Below are 27,832 nucleotides of genomic sequence, written 5' to 3' on the forward strand. Positions count from 1 at the left end.
GAATCCGGACTGGATCCCAGGAGAAGGCACTGAGTGCCACAGAGAAACAAAGCAGGCTTCACTCCTTTCCAACTCCAACTCCTGAGAGGGCTCTATTTCTGCCCTGCTCCCCCTAGAGGCTCAGACTCATCACAAGAGTGGGGCTGGAGGCAGCGGGGGGCTTGGCTGCCCTCAGGTCTCCACCTCCCCCAGTGAGGTCACACCTCATTCTGGGCACAATTGTGGCAGCAAACAGGCTGGTCTCCAGTGACCAGCCTCTCTCTCTCTCCATGAGGCTCCCCACTGCAGCCCTGAAACACAAACCTGATTACGTCCCTAATCATAACTGTCCGGAAAGCTGCCCCAGCAGAGAGGCCCTTGAGAAGGCAGAGGCTGGATTAACTCAAGCAACACCTAATGGGAGGGGACAGGCTGCCCTCCAGCCCTGGCAACAGCCAGACTGCATCACGGACACTAGCATAATAAGATAACGTGAAAACCAGCTGTACCCCCAGTGAGCTGGGAGAGGGGCCCTGGGGTTCCTTCACTGGGGAGCTCTCTGCCCTGGCTGCAGCAGGCAGCACCTGGGACCCATGGGCTGCCCTCAACAATAGTGACGTCCCGTGGCTTGAATTCTCACTTACCCAGGAACGTTCACACAACCAGTCTGGCTCCCCAGGACTTTGACAACAGATGGGGGCTGTCCTGGATGGGGTCCCAACATTCTTGCCAATGGAAAGAGATGCTCCTCATTCCTGCAAATGAATAACCTGGCTCTTTGGTTCACGCATCAGTGAGGTATGATTTCATTAGCAAGAGGGCCAAGAGTGCCCAGTGTCTGGATCTCCTGGCTCGGGTGTCCTGGATCCCAGCGTACCCACTAAGCTTGAGAGTCCTCTGAGCCCTTCACCCTGAAGACACTCTACTCTGCTGCTCACTGTTTTTCTCACCAGTCACTACCTGGAGCCCAAACTCTGCATGGCCTACAGAGCCCTTCACAGTCAGTGGCTGATCCGCTTTCCAGTCTGGTTTCCTGACAACCCCCTTCCCCAAGACCCAGTCTTGGTCCCTGCTTTTAGGATGCCTTCCCTGATCCATCTTTGAAGAGCAACACAAATATCTCCTCTTCAATGCCGCTCTCCCTGACTCTCCCCTCTGGGCAGCTGGCGCCTGTCTACCGGATGCCCCAGCCCTCCCTACCCACCTCAGTAAAAGGCAGGTGTATGATTGGGCTCAAAGGACCAACCAGTGCTTATAGACTTCTGGAGACTCGCACTGTGAAAGCCAAAACTCAGACTGATGGCAGCTCTTCGGCGGGGTGACCCTCTCCAGCAGAGCTCAACGTGGCTGCCTGTGGCTGCCTGGGCCCAGGCAACCCAAGATGGGCAACACCCCAGTCCCAAAGGCCCCCAAGACCTTGACCTAACTCACTGGCCTCTTCTCACCCAGAGCAAATACAGCATCTTTGGAAACAGGAAACAGGAGGAACTGGAAGAGCAGAGCACCTGCCACCTGACCGTCCTGTCCCCACCCTAGGAGAGTGCTAGGCTGCAGGGACTCACTGAAAACAACTGAGGTAGAGGGGATAACTTTCAAGTCCAGGTCACCAGGGGCAATATAGCTGCTGCTCAGCACTTTCCCCCTGCAGACGCTTGCCCTCTGAACCAAGCCTCCATGTTGGGAGGAAGCCCAGGCTGTGTGGACAGCTGGCAGCACCAGTTGAGGTCCCAAGCAACAGCCAGAAGCATGAGTGCAAACAGCCCCGAGATGATTCTGGCCTTAGCAGCTGAGTCACCCCCTGGCTTCAAGTCTGAGCTCTCACATTGTGGAGCAAAGTATCCTCCCTGTACCTTGTCCAGTTCCTAACCCTTAATGCATAAGCAGAACAAACAGCTGCTTTACACCACCGAGTTTTGGGGTAACAGAAAACCAGACCCAGTGCACCCAAACTTGCCCTTCGCCTTTCCCATCTTCCTGCCTGGCACTTAGAAGGTGACGATCTCATGGCTCAGCAAGCATTGTCAGTGCCTATGCCTGGGCCCACTTCCCTGCAGGTAGGCTGACAGGAAGCCTGGCAAGTTGTGCGCCCTCCGGACGCTCAGGCAGCCATTTAGACCGAGGAGGTGCACTCCACATCCACCTGCTGGTTGCCGTATGCTTGGTGGCTGTTTCATGAACTTCTTCATCTCTACTTTGCCCCCCTCTGGACTTGGCCACTCTCCAACCAAGCAGTTTTGATGCCATTTTCGCTGGCTGGACAGCTCTCCTCACTGTTCAAGAGTCCAGCAGAGCTAGCATTTCTATGGCCTGAGAGGTTTTTTTCTATAAATTATCAATCCTTGATTTTGAGTCTCCCTGGTTGGCTGCTGGAGGTGCCCCCCTGTGGACCTGGTTGGTCTCTGAACAAAAAGCCAACCCCCCAATTCTAGCCTTGACCCCTGGTGCTGGGAGGGAGGTCGACAGTGAGGATCTTTATGTTTTCTTTTAAAATAAATGTTCTGGGCAATGAATGGTGGTGTCAGACGCTACATGTGGGGAGCCACGGTGGGCCCTGCTGGGCTATGCTGTCTGAGGAGCCAGGGGCACTCCTTGCCCAGTGTCAGGGCCTGGAGGGGGACACAAAAAGAGATGCATTCTGGAAATTGTGAGCAGTTGTCCTGGGGAAGAGCACGGGCTCTCCCAGGGAGAGAGGGATCTTGGGTATTGCCAGGTCTCCTAGGAGGAGTATCTATGAGAAGGCAGGTCTGGTTCTTGTTTCTCACAAGTTTTTAGGCCCTGGTCTGAAGGGCTGCACCTGCTTTACCCCTTCTAGCCTCTCATGCACAAGCTCAGCCACTTCGGGTAAATCTCCATCACCTTCCTCTTCCTCCTTTTCTGGCTTAGGGCTGAAAGAGCTGTCTGGCTCACATCTTCATCTGTACTCCGCATCCCCCACCTCCTTCCTGCCAGGCCTTGGCCACTTGGTGCAACCACATGTACCAGAACCAGAGCCCCGCCGGGTGCCGGCATCTGCCTCCAGCCTTGGAGGACAGCAGAGCCACTGCCATGACAGTGGTGTCCTGGGCCTTTACACTTCTGTGACTAGGGCAGGCCATGGCCAGGCCTCAGGTCACAGGCCAGGATGATGCCCTCACGCAAGCATGATGGGCAGGGACTTGTGGGGTGGCCACAGCCTTGTGTCTCCACACTCAGAAATCTTCTTTTCAGGCACTAAGGAAATCACCTCACTTCAATCAAGGAACCTATAGGATTAAACATGATCAGATTCACATCATTTACGTGCATCCACTAAGCCTGGCAATGTTCACATGGTTGGTTGTGTGATTATTCATTGGCAGGAAAGAATAATGCAGATAAAGAGTGGGAATAGGCAGGTTTCAGGGATAGTGTACAATGTCTGTTTATGTTTTTAGTGATTACAAGGACCAAAGTAGGTTCTGAAAGGCTTCTTTTTGGTTCCATTCAGGACCGTCCTTCTGTCCTAGGGATGGATGGGGTTTCTGCATATTTACTTATTTGGATTCTGGTTTGTACTTTCCATGTGAGTCAGTGAGCTGACTCAGCCTGTCCCCATCCCTTCACATTGCTTTTCCTTTGTCTTGGGAGGAAAGTAATAAATGTGTCATGTCCCTGCTTAGTCTTAGCACCTGGAGATGGTGCCTGTACAAGATCTAGTTCCTCAGAGGAAGGTATTCTGAGACTCAGTCCCTAGGCACCCATGCTGGAGAGAAGGGTGGGTGATGAAGACGAGATCGCCTTCTTCTATTGGTCCATCCCAAAAGCTCAGGGCTGGAGTCTCCACAGGAACAGGTGAACCTCCTCTGAGGGAGAACAGGCCCCAGGGGTGCACATGTCAGCCCTCCTGACTTATTGATAATCTCCAACTGGACATCTTGTCTGCATCCTCAACCTGAGAACTGGGTGAAACACGCCTTGGAGGGAGAAGGTCAGGATGCACTGCAGGAGTCAGCTGAGGCTGACAAGCTGTAGCAAAGGCCTTGGGCCTTCTAAGAGCGGGGCTGACCCCTGCTGGAGTCCTGAGCCACAGGAGCCATCAGACAAGCTTCCCATCTGAGCCACAGAGGTGTCAAAGGGCAGATCTGGGACCGCCAGCACACTCCTACATCCCTAATGCCAGCATGTTCCAGAGCCCCCATGGTGCTGGGGATGAGAATACGTTCAAATTTCAGTTGCCTGCAAAGGGTCTTCACAGTTCTTAGGATTCAAACTACCTGAATGGAATGTGGCATTACCCAGGCTGGGGTTCAAGTCCGGACTACAGTGGTGGGGACCCCACTCCAGGGGACACAAGGATAGACCACCTTCCACAAACTCCTCTCTGCCTGAAAGGCCGTGTCTAGATCTGAGGAACTGCGAGGCCCACTGTGGGCACTGGCCACTGACCTTTTCTGGAACAGGAGGTCTTAACCTTTGCTGTGCCATGGACTCCTATGGCAGTTAAATGAAGCCCGGGGACCCCTGCTCAGAATAATGCAATTTAGATGAATAAAGGCAAACACATAAGAGTACAAGGAAAAATGATTGCACTGAAATGCTGTTATCAAAATATTTTGGAATACAGTGTTTTACGGGCTTGTTTACTAACACACTGAATAGTAACATTTACTGTCAGGTGTGACAACGGCCTTGATTTCTAAGCAGTGGTGAGTGTAATGCTAATTCAAGACATCTGCAACAGTGGTGAGAGGATACGAAGACATCTGTGATTCCTGCTGGTAACAAGGGTACTCCAGACAACACCCTGCTTTGCTGCCTACGTTCAGGATGGAAGGAAGTGCCACTTTAACAGAGAAAACAAAGGCACACTTCTTCTGTGGGATTTTAATGCATATCCAAGATGAAGGACCACTGCTTTAGTGCCTCCAATCTATGACCCTCTTTTAAAAACACATCTCAAAGAATTCTTTCAACTTCCTTTGAAAAAAATAGGAAAAGAAGAAAATTTAAAGCAGTATAACACAAAACAAGCACAGAGTTGTTCCCTCCTCAGCCCCTAGCAGAAAACAGTCACTACCCCAGGCCACTGCCAGGCTGGGGGGTGGGAGAGCCAGCCTGGCATTCACCCTGGGCCAAACCCCTATCCTGGCCTCTTTCCCACCCTTTGCAGTTACCTTTCTCCTCCCAACACTGCCCAGAAAGTTTTACCACAGGGAGGACTGGAGAAGGGGCTTGTGGAATTGTTCAGTCTTTCAAACTGAACCATTTATGTTAATGAGCCTAGAAAAAGTCTTCATGTATTTCAGGTCTGGAAAACATGCTTTGGCCTCATTTTGCTCACAAGTGGGCATGGCTCAGTTTGTTTCACCATGGTGGGAAGGCAGGAGACGCAGAAAGCCACAGCTGTGCGCAGGGGCACAGAGAAGGTGGGCTGGGCACACCTAGGCATCCTGCCCCAGCACTGCCCGCAGAGGCACTGGCGCTGAGAAATCCACACACGCCACTGGGTCTGCTCCAGCCCCACCAGCTCAGACCCAGGCCCCAGGCTATAAACAGGACCTACTCTCTCGACTGTGAGCTACCTAATTCCGCCTCCTTCCTCAATTCTCCTTGCCGGGCAAGTCCGGGCAAATCCAGGCAAGTCACTTAACATCACCAGGCCACACCTTCCTCATCTGCAGAATGGAAATGCTAAAACCTTACCAATTCTGTTGCCAGAAAGATTAAGGTGATAAGTGTGTCCACATGTCATGGCATGTGCCAGACATTCAATTACTATTAGTGACCTTTGCACCTGATCTTTGTAAGGTAATGTATGGTAGAAAGGGTCTGGGCTTTGGAGTAGAAACTTATTTCCAGATCCCAGCCCTGCCACTTAGTAGCTGTGTGGTCTTGGCAAGTCACTCTGTGATGCCTTTTCTTTTCTTTAAAATGGAGCTAGTGCCCGTTTTTGGTGGGTTTGGTAAGAGTTAAAGAAAAGAGCTTATATAAAATGGTCATATAGCACCTGGCACATAGTAGGTGCTCAATGAATATTAGTTCTCTGTCCTTCCTCTCACCCTCCAAATGCAAGTAAAGCTGTCAGGGGGACAGAGCAGCTCTGCCAGGGCAGGCACTGAGTATGACTACAAGCCCTTGGTTTGGCCTCTGGCTCCAGGCCATGTGTTCTTTCTAGGGAAGGAGGGCCTGGTAGGGAAAGGAAGACCCCAGAAGCAATGGGAAAAGCAAAAGGATGCTGGCTGGGAAGCGTCTGCATGTGGGGCTGGCCTAACTCCTGCTGCTTCCGGGTCTTTAGAAGGATGGGGTCTGCCAGCCTCCCCCTGGCACCCCTGGCAGGGCCGCACACCCTCCTCCATCTTCTAGCCAGCACGTTTCCCGCCCTGACCACTAACCCACGAGACAGTGTGCTCTCTCTGCCTTTTGTACCTGCTTCCCCTTCGGGGAGGCCCTGAATTATGAGACTATGGAAAATTCATGCTGTTTCCCTGTAGCTGTATGTTCCACAACACATCACTGAAATGTGTCAATGGCCAACTTTTTCAGATTTGGGTGCATGCCACCCACTTAAAACGCTCCTCTCCTGTGGTACAGCATGCTTCTCGCTCTTGGCAGTGAGTCTCATACCTGATGGGTGGCGAGAGCAAAAGAGAGTGGGGAGAGATTCTGGTTTCCTAACCACCCTCCTCTGACATCCTCCCCTGGGGATCCCAACAGGCTCTGCCATCCCTGGGAGGGAAAGATCCTAGCATTTAGTGCCACACAGTTGTCCTTTTATGATTTTGGTTTTTCATTCTGGGCCTTGGGGTGGGGAGAGGAGCCTTACTGATTCTTGATACAAGTTAACAGGAATGTAACTTGTGATGGTGGAAGGTTCCTGATAACCTCTTCAAGAGCACCCAGAATGAGGGCTGCAAACTTCCATGCTTTTTCTCCCAGAAATATATCTTCTTGTTGAAAAGGCCAAAATGTATATCTGGGTTCATACTACAATTCTGCCATTCAACCATCTTCCACAACTTTGAGAATTTAACTTCTCTAAACTCCAGTGTCCTCATCTGTAAAATAATACCTACTTTTCAGTATTATAAGGATTAAAAAATAAAACATGTAAAAAATACTTGGTATGTGGCCCAACAAACAGTAGGTGTTCAATAATAAAGGCAAGAAAACCACAGAAGGGGTCACTTTTCAAGCAAATAAAACTCATCTATATACTTGCAGTCTTTGCTGAATCTTATCTTCAAGGATTTCTGCTTCAGTTTATATTCCCCAGTTTACTCCCTTGTCATACAGCTTTCATCCATAAAATTTGTTCATCCAACAGTAGGCACTGACCCCATGCCAATTCAGAGGTGAGCACGACCATGCCCCTGCCTTAACAGGGCCCAACGCTTCTAGATACTTCTAGCCATCACTTATGAACTTCTCATTTTGCTCCCTGGGAGGAGAACCTTCTCCATCAATCTTCACCATCTTCCTCAGCATTAGGCAGACCTTCTTCCCTGTTCCTAATCTTATGAGATGTCACAAAAATGGTAGCACCCAGACTCTGCTTTCTGAACAGGAAACTGCAGGTCCACAGTGTACTAAAAACTGAACTGGACATGAGGGGCCAACTCCAACAGCTGCGTGATTTGTAGAAAATTATGCACATCCCATCTGTGCTTTCTTATCCAAAATGAGAGGTTTAGTCTGGAGCAGGGAAGAGAAAGGGATTTCAAATATAATGCTTTTCCAGTTAATTATCAGGAACTGCTTGAAATGTATTGTCTCAAGTTCTGAGGCTCTTCGGGGTTCATTAGGAAGTAACTGCAATTGATTAGTCATGTCTGCCATAGACTTGCCACTGGGAGTGTACATGTGCCGCACATTTTCATCTCAGGTTTACAGGAGCTCAAAGGACCCTGTGAATTCTGCCACTCTGACTCAGTGAAATATTGCTTTACCTTATCTTTGGCATGAGGCCTGTGTTCACACACAAAGGCTTCTTTACTTGTTTGGTCTAGCACCTTCGCCACCATCACCTGAGCAACTTTCTCTCATACTGTGTTTCCAAGGACAAGAACCTTACAACAAAATTAAGTATTTACTGATTTATCACACTCACATTACTGCTTCCTGCCCCTGGGTCCAGGAAAATGGGTCAGAAAGGTAAATTTACATTTGCTGAGCCTCTGTTAAGTGCCAGATACTTTCCATATATTGTCTCTAACTTTGACACCTGTGGAGCAGTCACTACCTTCTGCTTTCACAGAGCAGGAACCAGCGCTCATGGCAGAGAGGAAAGCTGCCCCAGGAGCAGGGATTCCACCCTGTGGCACTTCAGACTCCAATCTCACTCCACTGAACTCCCCTAAAAATGTGCGCAAGTGAGAGAAACAAGATGGCGGCGTGAGTAGAGCAGCGGAAATCTCCTCCCAAAACCACATATATTTTTGAAAATACAACAAAGACAACTCTTCCTAAAAGAGAGACCAAAAGACACAGGACCACATCCACACCTGCGAGAACCCAGCACCTTGCTAAGGGGGTAAGATACAAGCCCCGGCCTGGTGGGACCCGAGCACCCCACACCCCAGCTCCCAGTGGGAGGAAGGAGTTGGAGCGGGAAGGGAGAGGGAGCCCAGGACTGCTAAACACCCAGCCCTAGCCATCCGCACCAGAGTGCAGACAGAGTGCGTGCGTGGGGTACTGGAAACTAGGGAAACAGGACAGTAAGACCTGTGAGCGGGTCCCCCCAGCCAGCACCCCTGGGACAAAGAAAAGTGAGTGCTTTTTGGAAGTCTTAAAGGGACAAGGACCCCACAGCCGGACAGAAGCACCCTGGGACACTTTGCCCAGCAGCTGCGAATTCTGGGGAACTCTGGGTGCCCAAACCCCTGCAGTGCAGCTCGGAGGCCCCTCATGGAGATAAACAACCTCCCGCCTGTTCCCCCTCTGACGCGGCTCTGTCATATTGAAGCAGCAGCCCGAGGCAGGCCACACGCACAGCAACAGCGGAGATAAACTCCATAGCAGCCGGGCAAGAATTAGAAGCCCCGTCTGTGTGCAGCTGCCCAGCACAAGCCACTAGAGGTCGCTGTTCTCCCAGGAGAGGAAGGCCTTAAACTGGCAAGAAGGGACTTTCTCTTACCCAACACATGCACCAGCTCCCCACAAATATATCTATCACCATGAAAAGGCAGAAGAAATTGATACAGACCAAGATCACAGAGGCAAACCCTGAGAAGGAGATAGACCTAACCAGTCTTCCTGAAAAAGAATTAAAAATAAAGCTCATAACCATGCTGATGGAGCTGCAGAGAAATATGCAAGAGCTAAGGGATGAAGTCCGGAGGGAGATTACAGACGTCCAGAGGGAGATTTCAGAAATGAAACAATCTCTGGAAGGATTTATAAACAAAATGGATAAGATGCAAGAGGCCATTGATGGAATAGAAACCAGAGAACAGGAACGCACAGAAGCTGACACAGAGAGAGATAAAAGGATCTCCAGGAATGAAACAATATTAAGAGAACTGTGTGACCAATCCAAAAGGAACACTATCCACATTATAGGGGTACCAGAAGAAGAAGAGAGAGAAAAAGGAATAGAAAGAGTATTTGAAGAAACAGTTGCTGAAAACTTCCCCAAACTGGGGGAGGAAATAGTTGCTCAGACCATGAAGCACACAGAACTCCCAATGGAGGGGACCCAAAGAGGACAACACCAAGACACATAATAATTAAAATGGCAAAGATCAAGTACAAGGACAGAGTTTTAAAGGCAGCTAGAGAGAAAAAGGTCACCTACAAAGGAAAACCCATCAGGCTATCATCAGACTTCTCAACAGAAACAATACAGTCCAGAAGAGAATGGCATGATATATTTAATGCAATGAAAGAGAAGGGCCTTGAACCAAGAATACTGTATCCAGCATGTCTATCATTTAAATATGAAGGAGGGATTAAACAATTCCCAGACAAGCAAAAGTTGAGGGAATTTGCCTCCTACCTCTACAGGGTATCTTAGAGGGACTGCTCTAGATGGAAGCACTTCTATGACTAAATAGATGTCACCAGAGAAAATAAAATCACAGCAAAGAAAGCAGACTAACCAAATACTAACTAAAGGAAAAAATAAAATCAACTACCCACAAAAGCAGTTAAAGGAAGCACAAAAGAGCACAGAATAAAACAACCAAAATATAAAGAATGGAGGAGGAGGAATAAGAAGGGAGAAAAATAAAGAATGACCAGACAGTGTTTAAAATAGCTCAATAAGCGAGTTAAGTTAGACAGTAAGATACTAAAGAAGCTAACCTTGAACCTTTGGCAACCACGAATCTAAAGCCTGCAATGGCAATAAGTACATATCTTTTAATAATCACCCTAAATGTAAAAGGACTGAATGCACCAATCAAAAGACACATAATAATAGAACGGATAAAAAAGCAAGACCCATCTCTATGCTGCTTACAAGAGACTCACCTCAAACCCAAAGATTATAGGAACAAAGAAAGACTGAAGGAACAAAACAGCAGCAGAATCATAGAACCTAAGAATGGACTAACAGTTACCAAAGGGAAAGGGACTGGGGAGAAAGGGAGGGAAGGGAGGGATAAGGGTGGGGAAAAAGAAAGGGGACATTACAATTAGCATGTATAATGTCAGGGGGGGCACAGGGAGGGCTGTGCAACACAGAGAAGACAAGTAGTGATTCTACAGCATCTTACTATGCTGATGGACAGTGACTGTAATGGGGATTGTGGGGGGGATTTGGTGAAGGGGGGACCCTAGTAAACATAATATTCTTCATGTAATTGTAGATTAATGACAACAAAATAAATTTTTAAAAAATCTAATTTAAAAAAAAGAGAAAAAAAAATGTGCGCGAGTGACCTGTTTATTCCTTTGCTTCCAGGAGAAGGAGGTGAAAAATGAAACAGACAGCAGGTCTAGACAGAGCAATGAGATCTGGGCAAACACTTAGATGACTCAATCCCCATCCGTCACTTTTCCTCCAGTCTGCAGGGACGGGACCAGGAGACATTCCCGCTGATCCGGGAGGCGGGCTCAGGTCCTTCAGTCTGGGGCATGACTGTGACTTCCCTGAGAACATTAGGAACGACCCTCTGCATCCCAAACCCCCATCCTGACCTAGTTTTCCTTCCACTGGCCTCACTTCGGACCCCAGAGGAGGAAGGGCATGACCATGGCCTCTCTGGGCACTGTCCTCTGTCCTTCCTCCCAGGAAGCCCTCCTGACCACCAGTGGGAATTTAAAAACCATCGTCATCACCACAAAACCCTCTCCCCAGAGGCCTGAGTCCCCACCTGAGCCCCCAGTAAAGTGGGAGGCCCCCAAAGGCTCTGGGATTCTTCTAGACCATGTGGGGGGACCTCATAAAGGAGAGTGTGGAGGGAACACAAATTTCTAACAGTCAAGAAATCACATCTTTGGATTCTATGGACGAATCACCAAGGTGCAGCCTGGGCCTGCGGGCCCCCAGCCTATAGGCAGTTTTCAGCATGTTGGCTGGAGGCTGGGGCGCAGTAGGAACCTCTGGTTAGTGGTGTCCCTGACACAGGACACCCCCTGAGGCTCTGGCTGCCAGACTGCAGAGGCAACCGCTGGGACCAGGGTTGGGAAGGTACTGCCTCGACCAAAAGCAGCAGAGCTAAAGGGCTGTACTTTTGTTCCCTAATGTTCTCAGGGAAGTCACAGTCATGCCCCAGACTGAAGGACCTGAGCCCGCCTCCCGGATCAGCTGGAATGTCTCCTGGTCCCGTCCCTGCAGACTGGAGGAAAATAGTCATCACATAAAGACCAGTACCCTGTAATTTCATTCATAAGTAGTCAAATTCATAGAGGCAGAAAGTAGAAGGGTGGTTGCCAGGGGCTACTTTTGTACAGCCCTTTAGCTCAAACTGGGCAATAAGTGCACTAGTGCCCACAGTCATGGAAACCAAGAGGTAACAAAAAGTCCCAACCTCGTGCTCCACTGGTGACAATATGCAATGGTGCAGCTGCTATGGGAACCAGTATGGCAGTTTCTCAAAAATTTAAAAACAGTATTATAATATGATCCAGCAATTACATTTCTGGGTATATACCCAAAAGAATAGAAATCAGGGACTCAGAGATAAGGTTGAACACCCATGCTCACAGTATTATTCACAGTAGCCAAGAGGTGTAAACTACCCAACTGTCCACTGACAGATGAATGGAAAACAAAATGTGATATATACATACAGTGAAATATCATGCAACCTTGAAAAGGTAGGGACAACATAGGTGAACCTTGAGGAGGTTATGCTAAGTGAAATAGGCATCACATAAAGACCAGTACTCTGTGATTTCATTCATAAGTAGTCAAATTCATAGAGGCAGAAAGTAGAAGGGTGGTTGCCAGGGGCTAAAGGGAGGAAGGCGGTAGGGAGTCATTATTTAATATGTATAGTATTTCAATTCTGCAAGATGTGACGATGAATTCTAGAAATCAGTTGCACAACAATGTGAATGCACTTAGTACTGAAGCATATACTTAAAAATGGTTGGGGTGGTAAATTTTGTTATACATATTTTACCACAATTTTTTTAAATGTTCTAATAAGAAAATGGGTTTTGGGAGTTCTGGAATCAGTAAGACCTTAAGTGATTTGTTTCTGAGTACTGGCTCTGCCACCTAGCTCTGTTTGACTTCTCTGAGCCTCAGGAATGTCATCCCTAGATTATGGCCAACAGGCATCTGCCCTGTATGGCTGCCTCACAGATCACATGAGAGGAAGCTGGTGGCCAGACCCCAAGCACAGTGCCTGGCACACAGCCTAGAACGACAGCTCCCACCTCCACCATCATCTGTTACTGTTGTCATTATGGTCATTACTGAGCACTCAGTCACATTGGGTTGGTGTGAACTGTTACCAGGATTTACCCTGAAAATGAGAAACAGGTGGATCTGGAGGGGGGTGATTAATCTGGCCACTTCCTGTGTCATAGTGACTAAATGAGGGAACACTGGGGAATGTGGTGGTCCTTGGTGTTCTTTTAAAAATAAAACAGAATGGACTAAAGAGCTTCATGTATTTTTCCAAATGATGCCAAAGGGCAAGGCCACATATCTTACAGCCAGGATGCAAAGGCCCCTTATGTCCATGGTGAATGTTGTCCAGGAAGGATCTCCAGGTCCCAAGAGCAGTGGACAGCCACACAGCTGCACAGGGGATGCTCTTCAGTCCCTGACATGCTCAGACTACTCAGAAACCACAGAAACTGGCTTGTCTTGTAGCTGACACCATCAGCTTAATGAGATTTCAAGTTCAATCAGTGTCACCTATCTGTCCTGCCCTCTGGCACCAGGCAAAGGCAGAATGTTGCATTTCTGAGTAGAAGTTTCCCCATTCCAGGCCCTGAAGCCAGGCATTTTTCTGGGCACAAGGGACTCAGCAGTTTTAAACTTGAACTTCAGCGGATGAAGCAAAACTTTGTTCCCACCAATGTCTCTGCAGTCCAAGTCATGTCATTCTGGCTCTTTCTTCTGGAGATTGCGTGGAGCCTCTCCATACATTATGAATACAGTACAAAGCACGTTAAAACATTTCAGATGCGGAATATGTTTTTAACTCAACATGCATTTCTAATTCCTTGGCTGGGCTCTCAAAACCCTTCGTGATCTAATTCCTGCCTCTCCCCCCTCATCTGCTGCTCCTCCAAACACACATCCAGCTCTGGCATTCTAAACTATGTAGCAGTCCTCAAACATGTTCTTATGTCCACATGCCTCCTTGACTTTGCACAAAGCATGCTTCTGCAAGGAATACGCTTGCTTCCTTCTTGAGAATTCCTAGACATCATTCAAAATACAGCTCAACTGACACCTTTTCCAGGAAGCTGCCTGAAGTGTGAAGGGTCTGAAACGTCACTTGCAAAGTGACAAGCCTTCCACAGTTTCATGGATGCCAGCAGAAGACATGAGACTCCTGGGTCAGAGACAAAGGACTTAATTGCTGATAGCACAGAAGCAGCATGAGCTTTGTGTTTGGGAAAGTCCCCCAAGTTCCACTGGGCAATGTGGAGGGGCCCAGGTAGATGCTGTGAGTGCAGGGTGGGTGCATCACAGCTGAGGAATGTCAAGCTTAGAGAACCCAAATCTTTTACAACAGACTGCAATCAAACCTGCCCTCTGCCAAGGAGAAAGAGCTATCTCTGTCTCCCAAGGCTCCTTGCTGTACAAACATCCTTAAAAAGATAATCTGGAATTAGTCTCTCTGCTTTTAAAGTGAACAGAAATACCAGAGATCATGAAGGATTGTCTCCCAACAGGCTTACCTGATCTGGTGCCTGCATAATGTTCCCACCAGGCCCCATATAACCTCTGCCTTAGGAAATATGAATCCACATTGTAACGATTTGTTTATTTTTTTGGTTCATCACCAGCCTGGGTGCTTTCTGATGTTAGGGAATGTCTTTTACCTTTATCTGCCAGACACACAGTAAAGCATTCAATGAATGTGTAAATAAATGGATGAGTTGAATAATAATACTGGGTATTTTGATAGCCATGGTTTTGGGGTAATCAACAACAAATGCCTGCTATTTCCTGATTCAAAATACAGCTCAACTGACACCTTTCCCAGGAAGCTGCCTGAAGTGTGAAGGGTCTGCATTCTAGGTGCTTTTTTTAACCTGAATTATTTTATCCTCATGACAGCACTATATGGGGGTACTTTATTAACTCCATGGTACATGTGAAGAAACTAAGGCTTAGAGTAGTTAAGGAATTCAAAGTCACATGGCTCATAAGCAATCTGAGCTGCACTTTGAACTGGACTGGCCTGTGCCCAAGCCCTTAGCCACCCATGGACATGCTCCTCCTACCAGGAGGCTGCTAAGCATTTATTTGGGGGTGTCTGTAGAGGTGGAAGGAGAAGGAAGGAGAGGATGCCTGTCTTTTTGTGTTTACAGGGGTGGAGGCAGTAGCCTGCATGTCACCATCACCTACTGCCTGGCGTGGCTCACAGCCTATCAGCCACCTCACATGGGCACCGAGAGCTCCCACAGTTCCCACTGGAACTTCACACCTTCTAATCTGCCCCACGTTGGGCAGGTGGTGTTTGGTCTTGGGAACAGCCTGGAATGCAAAACTGACCTTTCTCTCTAGAAAAGGGAAGAGGGGATGGGATAAATCTATGGAGCATTCTGTCACAACTGACATTTTCAAACAGCCATTCCCCTTCACCTTATCATAATCAAAGAAATATGAACATAAAGATATAGATGGAGAAATCACCCACTGTGACACCCACTATAGGTAAGCATCGGTGAACTACAGTCTCAGGAATTGCTGCTAAGAGTATAAACTTAGTACCTGTTCTCAAGGAAAATTGGGCAGTATCTCTCAAAATCTTAGATATGCACACCCTTTGACATAATTTAATTTCTAGGATTTACATAATGAAAACACTTGCAAAAGTGTTTTAAAATATAGATGTTCATAGCAAAATTATAAATAACTCACAAGCTCTATTTAAAACATCCAAAAATATAGAAATCTATAAAGGAAAAATCTCTGTAAATTTCAATTCCTCTGGTGATATCTATTAATGATTTAGTACACATTATTTGGCCAGGCTTTTATGCATAGTTTTTCTTTCTTATGAGATATTTTTATATATTGATAGATAAAATATATTGTATAAATGAAGCAAAACTGAAGGAACAAAATAGCAGACTCAGAGACTCCAAGAATGAACTAGTGGTTACCAAAGGGGAGGGGTGTGGGAGGGCAGGTGGGGAGGGAGGGAGAAGGGGATTGAGGGGTATTATGTTTAGTACACAGGGTGTCAGGGATCACGGGGAGAACAATGTATCACAGAGAAGGCACATAGTGGATCTCTGGCAACTTGCTGCACTGATGGACAGTGACTGCATTGGGGTATGGGTGGGGACTTGATAATATGGGTCAATGTAGTAACCACATTGTTTTTTCATGTGAAACCTTCATAAGAGTGTATATCAATCATACCTTAATAAAAAATTTAAAAAATAAAAATAAAACTAACTAAATAAACAAAGTATATTGTATATATACTCTGCAAAGGAGAGGTTTTATCCCCTTTACATTTTATTGAAGGAATCCTTTTATAACAACTTATATGAACCCTATATGAGACTCATTTATTAACTTCATAGTATTCTGATTTTGGATGTGGAATCGTGTACAGTTAATTAATTCCTTCTTGAAGATACTTAGGCTGAGGAGAATAAAATTTAATATAAACCAGGATACAGCTCAAAAGAAATGTTTACTCCTTAACAACTTGTTCCCACACATCAGCTTTATTTGGGATTGTGTATCCATTTCCCAGAGTAATCCAGAGCTCTTCAATTTTCCCTATCATTTTTTCCTGGTGGATTAAGGCAAAAATGAGGGCCTTCTACTTGGCCAGATATCACATTAACTCAAAATATATATCTAGAAACACAAATGTACCCACACATCTGGTTACAGGGCCGGGGAACCGTGCATTCACATGAGACTGTGTCATCACTCACAGCCACAAGCTGCTCTTTTCTGCAGAACCCGGTACACATTCTTCCAACTGTGGCTGCCCTGGAACTTGTCAGCACTTGTCCACCACCTATGCTTGCCATTCATTATGGCCCATGCTTCTTTCAGTTTGTACCCCAACCAGACATGCAGGACTCCCAAGGACTAGAACGGCAGGGTGAGTCAGCCTTGAGGCTGGAGCACAGTGCTTCTGGCAAAGGCTTTTCCTCAGTGGAGGAGGCAGGGCACCAGAGAACTTAGCCCAAGGCTGCAGACATCAAAAGAAAGAGCCTGTGGAGTTCTCAACCATATCCTCAGCTCCTAGGCAAAGTCTTTCTTTTTGCAATAGATAGCTGGGAACCAGGGGAGAAGCCAGTTAAAAACCAGTTTTACTTTTTTCAGAAATAATGAGCCTTATGTAAAAAGTTTTTCTAAACCTTGTCTTCTAGATTCTCAGCCAGTTTTGTGAATGGGGGATTATTTGCCCCATTTGATACATGAAGAAACTGAATCACAGAGGACAGAGCTTGTAAGGGTCAGGGCTGGGTTTGAACCCAGGCCAGCCTCACAACTGCTTGGGATTTCTTCATTCTGCCTGGAGCCAAGCAGACAAAGAAGGGCTGCCTTTTTGGGCACTTGGCCATCTAGCCTCGCTCTGCCCAGCACGACTCTCCAGAAGACAAGTCCTGGGGACTGGCTGACTTTCCAGCCCTTCCTGTTGAAATAAACCCTTGATGATTTGTCATCATGGTGTCCTCTGCAATTCCACTAAATTGGTAAGGGCAACTCCAGCTTCAAAAATCAGGGCATCAGGAGCGAACAAAGCCAGCACCCCACCTATGTTTACGTGTTGGGGCCAAGGTGGAACCTGACCCTAACAGAGCTCATTCAACACCTTTCTCCTCCCACACTCCCCAAGGGGGTCACAGAGCTTTGAGGTGACAGATGCTTACAGTTCAACAGGAAACAAACATGAATTTTCAACAAGTTCAGCCACAGTTTGTCAGCCCACTTCTCCCAGACTTCACACAAATATCAAACAGAGAAGACATTAGATTTCACACTTGGGAAGAATTCCATTGTCACTATCCACAGTCCACTGTCTCCAGTTAAAAAGGCACCATTGGCACTGATCATTCCCTGGGACAAAGCAGTCAGTGGGTCCCTCCACTTGCTACTATCTGCTTTGACGTAGGGAAATTTGCCTGGGGCCTCACAAGTCTCGAGCAATATCCTGGAGTCAGTTGGACGTGACTGAACCTGTGGGTTCAAACTAAGCATGTTCAGCTGAATCAACAAACAAACCTCCTCTTTATATCATATTCTAATGTGAAAACAGAAAAAACAACAAATGCACACTGTGCTCAGCTTTGTAGCTGTGAGCTGCATTTTAATTTGAGGACATGTCCCTTCAAAATGGTGCCTTGGCTAACTGGGCCAGATTCTTCATATCTGGGGACACAGGTCTACAAATAAGAGCTTCCAATTCATGCATAATGGCTTGTCCACTTTCCTCCTAACCCCCTGAACAAAAGTGGCTTCACATCAGTCAGCCTGCCCACTGGCCTGGGAAGGGAGACAGGCTGAGGGCTCAGCACAAAAGACTCACAGGAGGGTGTCAGACCACATTGCCATCGCCAGGGCGCTCAGGCGGAACAACAAGCAGCAATGTCTTTTTCCCCTTTCACATGTGATTGCGAAAAGAGACCAGTACCTCACACAGACTGTGCTAACATCTCGAGACAGGCATATAATGTTACTGTCTATAATTTTCCAGGGGCCTCGTCCAGTTACCATACATATTAAGACATGCACCACCATTTGAAGAAAGGAAAATATGGGGTGCTTGGTGCTTATTTTTAATTTAATTCATCTGGGAATTTTAAATCCTGAAAACTTAGCCCCTGCTTGCAGTATTTTAAAGTTTAAATGGCACACAATTTTGTCTTTTTCAATGGCAAACCACCCTTTTCCACTTAAGAGAAAGTTTTTTCAGTGTGTAATGCATTTAAAAAATCATTACATTACAAAAAAAATTATGGTACCTTAGAAATCATTACATTATATTATGGAATGGGAGAGTGGTGACAATGTTTGACCTCTTGTACTCCTTTGAAGGCAATCTTGTCTTTCCTCAGCCCTACTCAGTAAAAGGAGCCCATGTCTCTGTAAAGGTGACAGTAGAGCCCCAGCTCAATGGTGTTGGGGGGATGGTGACCCAGGAATAGAAGAGTTCGGGGGCACCTGAAACTAGATCTTGTGTCTCTGACTCTTGGCAAGCACACCAACCACAGCAAGGCTCTGTGTAAGGTGCACCTGCCACCATTCCAGCACATGACAGCCATTTCACAGGTGGCTTAAAAATTCTCCAAAGAATTCTCTAAAGACCCACAGGACTTCATCACTGGCCAGTCAAGCATCAGATGCCCTGTGCCTCTCTTCTAGCCAATCAAATTGGAGTATATTCTCACAGAGAAAACTATTGAGTTAATATCACAAGGATCTGAGCAGGAATAAAGAGAAACTTGGTGAGTCTCTACCTTAAGGATTTTTTGGATCTCTCTCCCCCGTACATGCTCGCACAGGGGTCCAGATTACACACTGCCCAAGAGTGTGCATATATGTGCTCCTTGCATGATGCACGGATGAGACAGCATGGGCAGGCATGGAGATTCAGGGCACAGACACACATGGGCACAAGGCCATGCACACTTGGGAAAGATGGCAAACAAACTCACTGGCTGCAGTATGCAAGTAGGGCAGCTGCTCCCTGACCCACACATGCTCTGGGCACCTTTGAGGTCTTGTCTCTCACCCACCCCCCACTCTCCGATCCTCAGGTTCCCCCACCAGAGGGCTCAAAGCCAGACACAGTCGCCTCACTTGCACGGCAAAGGCAGTGGCAAAGGATTTCATTGTAGGCCATATGTGTGCCTGGGCCTCTAGCAGCTTTATGAGAGCTGCTCCCTCCTGCCCACAGTGTGAAGTCTGGGTGGCCCTTGGCAGGCTAAACAAAGGCGTGTGTGCCCTGGGGTGTGAGCGTGGGGAGATGAGGACTCACATGGCTCCTTCTGCCTTCTTCATCTCCCACAGACGTGATGACTGTCTGTGAAAAGACCACGTGTCCAGTCTGGTTGTTGGTGATCTGTGGTAGGAAAGTTCACGAACACAAAATAGAAGTAATTCTGGGAAAATCCCACAAGTTGTTCTTCCCCCAACCCCCTAACAGTTTTCTGAAGCAGGAGCATCTGTCAACGAAGACAGAATGTCCACCCCACCTTTCTTTCTCAGTTCTACTAGCAGCGTCAGATAAACAGCTTCCCCTCTGTGCCGCCATACAGACACAGCAGAGCCTGCCTCCCAGGGCTGCTATGCAGGCGGATGAGGCGCTCTGTGCAAAGCACTCAGCACAAACCTGTCATCTAGCAAATGCTCAGCATTAGCTATTTTTATTGTTCTTGGGTCTCATCACTGGAAACTCAACATCAACTTTCTTTTAAAAATCTACAGGTCTGGGTGTCTAACCAAACATCTTTCATAAGAAGCAAGCAGGTTTATTAGCTACAGCTGTCCCCTTCTTGATAATGGTGAACTGTTTCATTAAGAAAGTGCTTAAGCTTAAGTGCTTAACTATTTCATCATGAAACTTCCCAATATTCCAGAATATCCTCTAGATGGGGAAATGTCAGGCCAAACTTAATGAGAGAACATTCCTGTCTCTGATTCTGTAGCCAGGAGCAGGTACCTTGCAGCTGAACCTTAGAATCTTGACATGGAACTCAGGCCATTCCTGCATCATCAGAGGCCATGGCTAATGTTTGGTTTGGTGATAAAGAACAGGAAGGCCCCTGGCCCAGGAGTTAGGAGATCTGTGTTCTTTGAGCCTTGGTTCAGCTGCCAACAACCATGCAACAAGTAACATAGAACAAGTCATTTCCCTTTTCTGAGTCACAATTTTCTAACTTCTAGGTCATCACAGAAACCTACAGCCAGAACAAGGTGGAAACTCTCAGCCTAATTGAGGAGGTAAAAATCATGTCTTCATCAACATACTTTAAAATGTTTATGTAAATAATTCCTCTCCTCAGCTAAAAAAGGATGTCTTCTTCCTCTGTGCCAGATTTTTTACAGGATTACCCAATACTGTCATTTTTAAAAAATTCTATGGTACTCTATGTACAGATTGCAGGACTTCTCAGAGCCTTTATTATACTTACGTGCATTGTTGTTATCTCTAGGAGGAGAAATGTATACAATGTTTTCCAAATACATCTCACCACCACTGAGCCCCTCTTTCATGGTGGAGCACTGCACGGGGCAGGTGCTCCATGGAGCCCACTTGAGAGTTAATGCTCTGTACTGATAACATAAGTTTACTATAACAAGAGTAATAACAACTTGCTGTGGCATAGAACTTTATAATTTACAAGGGACTCTCATATGTAATTTATTTGGCCCTCATGACACTGTTATATTGATGTTGATATCCCTATATCATAACTATGGATAGCGAGGGGTCAAATATTTAAATCATTTTTCAAAATCACACTAGTTAAGGCAGACTTACTCTTGGGTATTCTAATATCTATAAGGAGTAACTTCAAGAGGCAGCTGAACCTGTTGGCTAATTACTGTCAAAAAGGATGACCTAATGTTGGTTTTGACCAGAATAAAATAATCACTCCAGTCTTCAGATGAGCAATGCTAAAGGCTTCTGTTCAGCAGGTAACTCATTCATTTGTCTGGAGAGGCGCACTCTGAGGCTGGGCCCACCAGAAAGCAGTGGGTGAAGAGCTGCACAAAGACTACTTGATGGTCAAGACAATGGCCCATAAAAATTGATGCCTTTATGCTCTAACACAGAAACACTATTGTGTCAACCAAGTCATTACCTGGGCACTTGAACAAAAGTAAACTTCTGTGAAAGCCATCAGAACCTTGCATATAGGAGTTGAGATGAAAACATCAAACTTCTTGACGTTCATAATAGAATGTCAACTCTACAGCCTCTAACAATGATCCCGAGTATCTGCACAGCAGACTTTCTTCAAGAGAACATAGCCTTCCATGGTTTGTTCTCAAAGTCCTGCCTGCCAAAGTCACACTAGAGGGCAGGTGACGAAGAACAGGCTTCACCAAGGGCAGGCTACTGTGATGTTTCTCTAGATCTGCTATATTTTCTTCCTCAAGTCATATCGGTAATGAACTTGCTTGCTTCTCATGCAAGATATTAGACCCACAGAAACTTAGACAGGTGGCAGGTTGGAAGAAACTCTACTGCAGAAGTTTGAATGGATAACCAGCAAATGAATGAATGTTTAATCATGTGGCACTGGAGGCATCCCCTTCTGAAGACAGAGTATATCACATTTAAGTTCCTCTTAAGGCAACAGTGAAGATCTTTTCCCACAACATGGACTCTATTTCAACTCTCTACTGAAACATATATAAAAAACTATGAGATAAATTTCCCAAATTCAATTCTGGGAAAGTATCTCTCTAGATACTTGTTTGCTTCCTTTCTTCAAATGATAAAAATTTCTGACCATTCCTTTGCAACTGGACTGGCAGGAAACCTGGAGTTGAATTTATTTCTTAAATACAAAAGCAATTTAGGTTTTTGATACATATCTCTTCCCTTTAAATAGCTCCCTCACTCCCTCTGGGATTTAATCTGTATTTTACCATCCTCATTGATACTTTTTGTTCTTGTATTAAATACATAAACAAGAGCTTAGTTCCCTGATGGGATCTGGTGCTAGAGAAAGGAAGATGTGCTGGCCATGACCTCCCTTACCTTGTGAATTTCTCGATGCACATGGATGGTATTATTTCCAACCTTGGTTTCTGTGTTGGTCTCATTGTGATAGCTGGAAGGTAAGTTCACCATGTTCACCTCTGATGACGTTTTAGCAGCAGCTTCTTCTGCCTCCATCTATGAAACCAATGAATGTGATAAGAGAAATTGTTTTCTCTTGATACAAATGAATGTTCATTAGAAAAAAAGAACCTCTCTTTTCCTCTTCTGCAATTACAAATAACAGTGGTAACAACAGGAACCATTAACTGAATACCCACCAAGATAGTACATTGTACTAAATGTTTTACATATATTATAGCCTTAAATCCTACAAGTACCCCAGGAAGTGGGTGTTAAGGTACCCATTTTGTAAATGGGGAACCTGAGTCTCAGGGAGACTAGATAACTTCCCAATACTCTCAGTGAAGCGTGGATTTGAGCAGGTTTCTGTTCAACAGTCTTAGCCCTGAATAAATGCTCTTGGGGCCCACTCATCTCCCTGTGGTCCAAGCATTCAATTCCCTTAGTGCAGGTGCCTCATTAGCGCAGTAGGTAGTGCGTCAGTCTCAATTCCCTTAGTGCAATAACCAAATCTGTCTCTCTCTGAGAGCATTCTCTGGCTGCAGAGAAGTGCTCAGTCTGCACAGGCTCAAGTGCTAGGGAGTTGAAACCCCAGCAACAATCTCCACCCAGTGAAGGACAGGCTATGGGGGTAAGCACCCCAGCTCCCTCTCCCCTCTGTCTGTGGAGACAGTCCCTCTCCGCAGACCCCCAGTGGGACTGAGTCCCGGGTGCCCTTGCAGTAACCTGCTCATTGCCTTTCTTCTCTTCCATCTCACTTTGTACTTCCTCCCAGTGCTTCTGGGATCACTTCCCAAATAAATTATTTCCTCCCAAGCTCATGTTGCAGGGTCTGATTGGGAGTGAGAGGGGCATTTAGAAGGAGCTATTTTGCCAGGAAATGTTTAGATAAAGGTGGAAAAAGCAGAGTAGATATCATGTTTTGAAGAGTCTGCTAACAAAATGGAGCAGAAATGAACAGACCTAGGACAGGAAACAGGATGGGCAAGAAAAGGATTTTTTAATTTTTTTTTGTGTGTGAAAAATCCTGGCATGTTTAGTGATAGAAAAGATACAGCTGAAAAAGAGTAGAAGGCTGAAGATGTTAGCAAGGCTATACACAGAAGGAGAGGGGAATATTTTTTAAATTGCCATTGGAATCTGAATCCTCCAGTCTCTGGCTTTCAAATAATGGACCAGTTACCAAATCTAGAGTTTGCCTTTGGCTGAGAAGATAGCCATTTTTTAAAACCTTCTCCCTCCCAACCAGTGGTTATTTCAACATAACGAGCTAACAGTTCTTTATGGCATCATGAACTAAAATGTACAGTTTACAGTGGAAATTTCAACCACAATTATTACTGCCACTAGCAAGAGAAACTTAAGCCTGAAGCAAAAGGAACTGTTTCACAGAGGAGGAATGTGGATGTTATTAAAAATGGCATTTACAGTTGGTTGAATCTGTGTGTGTGTTAAAGGAGCATATTAGGAAAAATGGGAGAGATAAGTCTAGGCTTGGTATTGGGTTCTGCCCAGGAATAGGTGAGGTGGTAAGAACATTCATAGGCCAGTTACAGATGTGGCTCTGAGTAGGGAGAGGGAGTGGCAGACAGTGGTTTTATCCTCAAAATACATTTATCAGTAATGTGTAGAATGATAAGACAGGAAAATAGGAACAGCCTAGATTGAACCATTTGAAGATCTGCTTCCCCCAATAATGTCCTACAAGTAAAGTTAACTTCATCTTTCCGCTTAAGAGAAATCAACAGCTTGAGTCAGCTGGAATATTTAAAATGTCAGGATGTTACTTGGAGGCAGATTCATGATGCAACTATGTAAACAATTAATGCATCTGGCCTAGTCCTTTCTGGTTCTTACCCAGGACAACAATTAAATATCAACTATCCTGTGTTTATGAGATTTAAGGGCCTTCCTGGCAGTCTCTTTAAAAAACTAATGTTAATAGCCACAGCCTATTGAGATCTATTATTTATCAGGCACTGGTGGCTCTTTGTTATGTATTTATACTAGTACTATTAATATGATGACAGCAATAGCCATAATTTATTGAGAACCAACAAATCTCCCATAATCCTTATAACTACTTCATGACGGGATGACTTATACCAATTTTACTTAGCTCCATTTAGACAGATAACTTGCTGTGCTTGTATCCTCTCCTTTAAATCTCCCCTTATCCCTAAGGGGTGTGGACCCTTCCTCCATTTCAGAGCCTGGATCCCACCACTGGTTAGTGGTGGAGCTGGGATCAGAAGAAGGAAGGTTGGTCTCCAGGTCCTGTTCTCCTACCACACAGGTGCTCAGCCTCTCTCAACATTTTCCCACTGCCCCTGAGGACACTCTTTGGGAAACCATCACTGAGCACGGTAGAGGTGGCCAACATCTCCCCCGAGGGCAAAGTTCAACAAGCCTCTATTTACAACTCAAGTAGAGTCGTGTCTGGAGGAAGGAACCTGGAGCCTGGCAGAGTCAACAGAGACCTCTCCCATGGCCGCTGAAGGCCTGCCAGGCCCCCAGCTGCTCTGATCAATGAAGAGATTGAAGAGGTTCCTGTTGTTCCAGGAGCTGCCATCAGAGGACGACAGTGCATGGGCAAGTTCACACACATAGAAACGTGGATGGGACCTCTTCGGTTTCAGTGGGAATCTGTAATGCAGAAGGGAAAGTCCTGGAACCCAGATAAGGAAGGCAGATAGATAGATGACTTGCTCTGGAACCAGAATGATCAATTCTTTTTGAAGATACAGAGTCACGAGATGCTAGGACCTATCTGACTCCTGGCCGCCTGTAATTGTTCCATGTCATGCTTCTTTGCTTTCACAGGAAACAGAATGTCCATGGGTTTTGGACTCTGGTCTGTCCAGGCATGTTCAGTACAGCTGCCCATACAAATGCCTCCAAATCCAGTGTCCCCCTCATTGCATACTCCATCAAGCTGACTGTTATGGGAATGAAGGGGAAATATCCCCAAACTACACCAGGCAGAGGGAGAATGCAAACTCTCCTGGTAGACCAGAGCTAATATTTAAGGCTTTGCCCAACTGGAGTGTGAAGAAGCAGGGTCATGGACATGACTGCCCCACCAGCCTGAACATCTAGTCTCTCACTCCTCCACTGAAATGGCTAGCTTCTCTCCAAAGACAGGGTGTAGCCAGAGCTGGCCCCAACTGTGGCCATGGCCACCACCCCAGGCACCAGGGACAGCTCCCCACACCTGGACTAGGAGGATTGGCCTGCTGCACCTCCTGTCCAGGCAACCGTGGCAGTGCTTGAGCGCCCACCAGAGAGGATGCCATCCTGAGTGTCCGGACCTCAGTGGTTCATGCAAGAGGCCAGGCAAAATCCTTCCAAGGCATCAGGTATCTGATACTAACATAACAGCTGCTATATATTTGCCCACCTATTGCCAGGTGCTCACATGTATCATGGATATAATTCTCACAGGAAACTGAGGTACAGGATGTGAAGGGATATACCGAATGTCACCCCACTAATGAATGGCAGAGGAGGATCTTGAACCCAGGACTAACTCCAAAGCACTTCTGGGGTGGAGATGGGTTGCTTTTCACATCGCCCCTTCTCTTCTCACCCACCATCGTCTGTCTGACAATTTACTGCTGGGATATGGGATTTCAAGTTTCCTTCTCTGACCCACATGGTATTTGGGGAAACCCGGGCAGATTCTCAGCAAAGTTTAGGGTTCTTTGTCCCACATGGCATCTTAAATGTGTCTTGTAAAGATGACACAGGCTGAGTCCAATGAACAAGCTAGGACTTGAGAGCCTAGAGCATCCTCAGCCTCTGCAAATCCACAGGCTGGAATACCAGGAGCCTCGCAAGCATCCGCTTACAACACAGAGGCGGGGGAGGCGGGGGAGGCGGTGGGGCCGGGTAGGAGTAGCAAATGCACAATTGAAGACAGTTGTAGGGTGGTGACCGGCAGCCTGCAGGCAGGTGGTAACCCCGGCTGCCCATGGGTGGGTCCTGCCAGAGACTCTCAGCGAACAGGCTTAGATCCAGATCTTTTGGCAGGAAGGCAGAATGAGGTGGGAGTTGAGATCACCCTGAGCTGCCTCCAGATCACTCGAATCTGCTGCAGGGCCTTCCCAGCCCCTTACCGGGCCCAAGGGCCCTGGCCAGCGCTGGGAGCACTGCTTCCCCCAGACCCCGCTGCCCCCGGCCCGCGCTTCCTGGGGCCCGCGCCCTCCGGACGCACCCACCTCCTCCACCGCGCTGCGCAGTTTGTGCTGCGTGTCCTCCATCAGTTCTTCAACCTCGCGGAACATCTCGTTGAGCGTGGCCTCCTCCTGTGGGTAGCTGAGAACCCGGCCGGGCTCGATGGGAGCCGAGGTTGCTGTGGGAGCCGGCGCGGGGGCCGTGGGGACAGCCGCTGCCAGCAGCAGGCACAGCAGGGTGCCGCCGAGCCGCCGCATCTCCGCTCTGCGCCGCCGCCGCCTGTGCCCGGAACCCGGTCAGAGGCGTTCCGACTAACCCCCTCGCCAGCCCCGCCGCCGCGTCCCGTCCCTCGCCGGGCACTCCTCCCCGCACCGACCCCCAGATGCGAGCCGACTGAGCCCCTCCGGACTCAGCTCCCCGGGAGGGAGGCGCCCCACACCCGCTCCAGCCCTCGCGCCCTGGTCCCTTCCGTACGCCGACCCTCATCCTAGCGCACAGACTGTGCTCGGCCCCAGCCCCCCGAGATGGCCCCCTCCCCTGAGCAACGCAACCCGCCAAGAGCGCTCCCGCTCACCCCGGCTACGCGCGGGGTTCCTGCCCTGCTCCTCCGCGACCAGGTCGGAGCGCAGCTCTGGGGCCGCGACCGCACTCCCACCGCAACCCCATCCCAGCCGCATCTGGGGTGGCAGAGCGCGGGGCAGCACCCTCCCCTCGCGGTCGAATCGAGCGCCGCCGCCCCTCACCCACCCAGGCAAAACCGAGCAGAGCCATCCACCATCCCCGCCGCCGCCCCTCACTCACCCCCGCTGGACTGAGCTGTGCTCCGGGCTGGACTCGCCAGGCCTCACCAACAGGCCGCCGCGGGGCTGCGGGAGCTGGAGCGGTGCGGTGGGCCGGCCGCGGGTGCGCGAGCGCGGCGGGGATGCGGCAGCGCTGGTACCCGAGCGAGCCCGCAACGCCCCGCCCGCCAGGTCCCCGCCCCGCGGGAGGGGCGGCGGCCCAGCCCAATGCCATTGGCCGCCTGGGCCCCGGCGACCTCACGCCCCAGGCCTGCCTCTGCCTCCGCGATCACACCGGGGAGGCCGCCTCTTCTGCCTCCGCGGCATCCTAATCCATTGTCTTCTCTGGCCTGGATTCTGGGAACAGTTTAGGGGAGACGGGAAAGGTGTTATTCCTGCGTCCCACCTTGTCCCTTCCAAGCCTCACTCTACGTAGCATGCAGGATAAAATCTCAGCCCCTCAACCTGGCATCCAACGTCCATCACAGGCTGGCCTTAATGGGGCTGCCATGGATGACGCCGCGGTAC

At 47.8% G+C, this 27,832-nt stretch overlaps 1 protein-coding gene across 2 annotated transcripts in view; it reads right to left on the reverse strand.

Annotated features, from left to right (window-relative positions):
* Positions 1-27,484, reverse strand: part of DKK3 (dickkopf WNT signaling pathway inhibitor 3) — a 42,475-nt gene extending 14,991 nt beyond the window's left edge. Inside the window, exons 1-4 of one of the 2 annotated variants that reach the window (XM_037026378.2) lie at positions 27,327-27,484; positions 26,570-26,804; positions 22,266-22,403; positions 19,530-19,613 (exon numbers count right to left, since the gene is read on the reverse strand). In XM_037026378.2, coding sequence (XP_036882273.1) covers positions 19,530-19,613; positions 22,266-22,403; positions 26,570-26,782 — 435 coding nt within the window. In that variant the 5' untranslated portion in view covers positions 26,783-26,804; positions 27,327-27,484. Of the gene's footprint in view, positions 1-19,529; positions 19,614-22,265; positions 22,404-26,569; positions 26,805-27,099; positions 27,194-27,326 lie in introns of those variants that run through there. The other variant, XM_017657448.3, reaches the window with a different exon arrangement.
* Between the last annotated feature and the right edge of the window lie 348 nt (positions 27,485-27,832).

Source organism: Manis javanica, chromosome 11 (assembly GCF_040802235.1).
Source record: "Manis javanica isolate MJ-LG chromosome 11, MJ_LKY, whole genome shotgun sequence".
In the NCBI taxonomy this organism is placed as follows: Eukaryota; Metazoa; Chordata; class Mammalia; order Pholidota; family Manidae; genus Manis; species Manis javanica.